Source organism: Anguilla rostrata, chromosome 2, assembly GCF_018555375.3.
Source record: "Anguilla rostrata isolate EN2019 chromosome 2, ASM1855537v3, whole genome shotgun sequence".
In the NCBI taxonomy this organism is placed as follows: Eukaryota; Metazoa; Chordata; class Actinopteri; order Anguilliformes; family Anguillidae; genus Anguilla; species Anguilla rostrata.
Genome location: NC_057934.1, coordinates 64,980,125 through 64,984,995, shown reverse-complemented (window position 1 = coordinate 64,984,995; position 4,871 = coordinate 64,980,125). Strand labels below are relative to the sequence as shown.

Here is a 4,871-nt window from a genome sequence, read left to right as displayed (position 1 = left end):
GTCTCTCTCCTGCGTGTGTAACTGAGTCTCTCCTGTGTGTGTAACTGAGTCTCTCTCCTGCGTGTGTAACTGAGTCTCTCCTGTACGGTTCTGGTAATGAGTCTCTCTCCTGCGTGTGTAACTGTGTCTCTCTCCTGCGTGTGTAACTGAGTCTCTCTCCTGTGTGTTAACTAGTCTCTCCTGCGTGTGTAACGAGTCTCTCCTGCGTGGTGTAACTGAGTCTCTACTGCCTGCGTGTGTAACTGAGTCTCTCCTGCGTGTGTAACTGAGTCTCTCCTGCGTACTGGTCTGTGGTGTAACTGAGTGTCTCTCTCTGCGTGTGTAACTGAGTCTCTCCTGCGTGTGTAACTGAGTCTCTCCTGTGTGTGAACTGAGTCTCTCCTGCGTGTGTAACTGAGTCTCTCCTGCGTGTGTAACTGAGTCTCTCCTGCGGTGTACTGGTCTCTTGGTGTGTAACTGGTCTCTCCTGGTGTGTAACTGAGTCTCTCCTGTGTGTAACTGTCTCTCTGCTGTGTAACTGGTCCTCTCTGTTAACTGAGCTCTCCTGTGTGTACGGTCTCTCCTGGTGTGTACTGGTCTTCCGGTGTGTACTGGTCTCTCCTGCGTGTGTAATGGTCTCTCCTGCGTGTGTAACTGAGTCTCTCCTGCGTGTGTAACTGAGTCTCTCTGCGTGTGTACTAGTCTCTCGGTGTGTACGAGTCTCTCCTGGTGGTACTGAGTCCTCCTGTGGGAACGGTCTCTCTGCGGTGTAACTGATCTCTCTGGTGTGTACTGGTCTCTCTTGCGTGTGTAACTGAGTCTCTCCTGGTGTGTAACTGGTCTCTCTGGTGTGTAATAGCTTCTCTGGTGTGTACTGATCTCCCTGGTGTGTAACTGGCTCTCCTGGTGTGTAACTGGTCTCTCCTGGTGTGTAACTGAGTCTCTCCTGCGTTGTACTGGTCTCTCTGGTGTACGCGCTGTGTACTATCTCCTGGTGTGTAACGGTCTCTCTGGTGTGTAATGAGTCTTCCTGGTGTGTAACGGTCCTCTCTGCGTGTGTAACTGAGTCCTCTCTGTGGACTGGTCTGGGTAACACCTGGTGTGGCTCTCGGGTGTAACTGAGCCTGGTGTAACTGAGTCTCTCCTGCGTGTGTAACTGAGTCTCTCGCGTGTGTAACGAGCTCTCTGTGTGTGTCTCTGCGGTGAACGGTTTCTGCGTGGTAACTGGTCTCCCCGGTACTGCCTGCGTTGTAACGGTCCCTGGTGGTGGTTAATGAGTCCGTGGCGGTGGTGTAACGGTCTCTGGTGGTACTGAGTCTCTCCTGTTGTTACTGTTCTCTCTGGTGTACTGTCTCTCTGCGTGTGAACGGCTCTCCTGCTGTGAACTGGCTCTCTCTGGGGAACCTGTTTACTGTCTCTCCTGCGTTGTCCTCTGTGTCTGGTCTCTCCTGCTGTAACTGAGCTCTCCGCGTGTGTAACTGAGTCTTGGTGTAATGGCTCCGCTGTGTACTGTTCTCTCTGGGTGTAACTGAGTCTCCTCGGACTAGCCTCTGGTTGTAACTGGTCTCTCCTGGTGTTATGGTCTCTCCTGGTGTGTAACGTCTTGTACGTCTGGGTGTACTTCTCCTGCGTGTGTACTGTCCTCTTGTGTTACTGGCTGTTGTAACTGGCTTCCTGGTGTGTACTGGTTCTCTGGTGTGTAACTGTGCTCCGTGAGCTCTGTTGTAGGCTTCTACTGTCTCTCCTGCGTGTGTAACTGGTCTCTCCGTGTGTCTGGCTCTCCTGGTGTGTAACTGAGTCTCTCTTTTCTGCGTGTGTAACTGGCTCTCCTGCGTGTGTACTGAGCTCTCCGGTGGTATGAGTCTCTCCGTGGTAAGGTTCCGTGTGTCGGCCGGGTGAAGGGTGGAACGGTCTGGTGTGACGGCGCGGGAGGTCTCGGTGTGTAACGACTGTGGACTGGCTTCCGCGGGTAGCCCTGTGCTGAGCGTGAACGCCCTGGGAAGCGGGGTGGTGAGGAGTTCTCCTTTGTCTCTCTCCTCTTACTTTCCACCCGTGGAACGAGTCCTGGGCCTCCTGTTTCCTCTCCTCTTCTTTCCTCCTTTGTCCTCTGTCTCTCTCTTTAACACCACCCCACGGGAAGGGACCTCCGGTTGTTGAGACTGTATGTTCCGCGTGGTAGATTTTCTCTTGTAACTGTCTTCCTGGTTGTAACAGCTTCCTGGGTTATGGCTGCCCTGGGATGCGTGTGTAACTGAGTCTCTCCTGCGTGTGTAACTGAGTCTCTCCGGTGTGTAACTGTCTCTCGGGTGTAACTGAGTCTCTCCTGCGTGTGTAACTCTCGTGATGTCTCTCCTGCGTGTGTAACTGAGTCTCTCCTGCGTGTGTAACTGAGTCTCTCCTGCGTGTGTAACGAGTCTCTCCTGCGTGTGTAACTAGTGCTCTCCTGTGTGTACTGAGTCTCTCCTGCGTGTGTAACTGAGTCTCTCCTGGTGTGTAACTGAGTCTCTCCTGCGTGTGTAACTGAGTCTCTCCTGGTGTGTAACTGAGTCTCTCCTGCGTGTGTAACTGAGTCTCTCCTGCGTGTGTAACTGAGTCTCTCCTGCGTGTGTAACTGAGTCTCTCCTGGTGTGTAACTGAGTCTCTCCTGTGTGTACTGAGTCTCTTCCTCGTGTGTAACTGAGTCTCTCCTGCGTGTGTAACTGAGTCTCTCCTGCGTGTGTAACTGGTCTCTCCTGCGTGTGTAACTGAGTCTCTCCTGCGTGTGTAACTGAGTCTCTCCTGTGTGTGTAACTGAGTCTCTCCTGCGTGTGTAACTGAGTCTCTCCTGTGTGTGTAACTGAGTCTCTCCTGCGTGTGTAACTGAGTCTCTCCTGCGTGTGTAACTGAGTCTCTCCTGTGTGTGTAACTGTGCCTCTCCCTGCGTGTGTAACTGAGTCTCTCCTGCGTGTGTAACTGAGTCTCTCCTGCGTGTGTAACTGTGTTCTGTGGTGTGTAACTGAGTCTCTCCTGCGTGTGTAACTGAGTCTCTCCTGCGTGTGTAACTGAGTCTCTCCTGCGTGTGTAACTGTGTCTCTCCTGCGTGTGTAACTGAGTCTCTCCTGCGTGTGTAACTGAGTCTCTCCTGCGTGTGTAACTGAGTCTCTCCTGCGTGTGTAACTGAGTCTCTCCTGCGTGTGTAACTGAGTCTCTCCTGCGTGTGTAACTGAGTCTCTCCTGCGTGTGTAACTGTGTCTCTCCTGCGTGTGTCAGCTCGCTCGGTGAAGGTGAAGATCAGGTTGGGCAGGAAGGAGAAGGGTCTGGAGCGAGGGAAGGGCCGGCGCCGGATGGGGCGAGGCTCCAGGGCCAAACCTGTGGTGAGCGACGACGACACTGAGGAGGAGCAGGAGGAGGTGAGTCCATGAGGAGCGCCTATTTTACTCTCTCTCTCTCTCTCTCTCTTTGTTTCTCTCTCTCTCACACACACACACACACACAGACTCAGAGGAGGAGCAGGAGCAGGCCAGTCCATGAGGAGGGCCTGTTTCACTCTCTCTCTCTCTCTTTGTCTCTGTCTCTCTCTCTCTCTCTCACACACACACACACACACACACACAGACACAGACTCAGAGGAGGAGCAGGAGCAGGCCAGTCCATGAGGAGGGCCTGTTTCACTCTCTCTCTCTCTCTCTCTCACACACACACACACACACACACACACACGCACAGACTCAGAGGAGGAGCAGGAGCAGGCCAGTCCATGAGGAGGGCCTTGTTTTCGAGCGGGAGTCATAGAGATGACAAGTAGGGCTTGTTCAGGCAGCAGGGCTGGGTTATCAGATCTGTTACTCTAATATGTAAAGCTGCTCTTCCTGTGCTAATGTAATATGAGCAGCTGCTGCTCCTGTGGGCTTTCAAATGGGCTGCAGCCCTGAGAACGCACGGTCACGGTCACTGAGAGTACGCACTACTGCCCGTCCCCTCTGTGTTTCAGGAGCCCTCAGCCAGCGGCAGTGAAGAGGACTGAGCCACGGCTGAGTGGGCCAATTACCCGCAGCGACTCACACCCGTGTCCTCAGCCACAACAGCCCCAGGGTAGTCTGGGACATGTAGTCAGGGCCTTGTGAGGATGGGGTAGTTTCACATAGATAGGCTGTTTTATTTTGTGGACAATGTATCCGATGATTAAGTTAGCATTATGAAATGAAACAACAAAGAGTAAGAAACTGATACGGAAAATATTCTCTTCCGTATTTGTACTGCTATCCCAGTATAAAATGGGACCATCTGTCTAGTCTTTGTTAGTTTTTTAAATATTATTAGGTATGTAGCTAAGCAACTGAACCATGGACCATGAGGACATTTTAAATTAATTTTTATTGTATTTATTTGTCATGTAGTTTCTTTCCAAAGCGAAACTGAATGTGAGCTTTTAGAGTCTGTGTATTATTCCAAACCCGTGAATGCACGTGCGTGTTGTATCTGTAAAATGCTCTCCATATGGATTCTAATTTAAGAAGAACAAAGGGAGTGGTAGTATACCTGTCTCTCTCCCCCCCAACATCAGTCAGAGGGGATTGGGGGTACGGGTGCAGCCGTTTCGTGTTGGTGTTGGTGTATCTCAAAAACAATAAAGACAAAAAAATCAACGCTTTTGTTTTCAGCACTGTTTTATGGCCTGTGAGACTTAAAATATGCTATATGACCTGAAGTATCTGGACGCTCCTTGGTTTTTATGGTTTGGGCCTTTTAGTTCCAGTGAAGGCAAACCTTAATGCTACAGCATACAATCACATTCTAGATGATTCGGGTCGGCAATGTATTATGGGTAAGGAACTGCTCTTGTAACCGAAAGGTCAAAGATTCGGGTAGGGTAAAGGGTACTGTTGTACCCTTGGGAAAGGTACTTAACCTGC

At 51.3% G+C, this 4,871-nt stretch overlaps 1 protein-coding gene across 6 annotated transcripts in view; it reads left to right on the top strand.

The window, feature by feature from the left end:
* The window catches only part of LOC135248916 (transcription activator BRG1), a 31,903-nt gene extending 27,299 nt beyond the window's left edge, over positions 1-4,604 (top strand). For all 6 annotated transcript variants that reach the window (XM_064323977.1, XM_064323974.1, XM_064323976.1 and 3 more), the window contains 2 exons: positions 3,229-3,368; positions 3,950-4,604. In XM_064323977.1, the coding sequence (XP_064180047.1) occupies positions 3,229-3,368; positions 3,950-3,982 (173 nt within the window). In that variant the 3' untranslated portion in view covers positions 3,983-4,604. The remainder of the gene's footprint in view (positions 1-3,228; positions 3,369-3,949) is intronic.
* Positions 4,605-4,871: the final 267 nt, after the last annotated feature.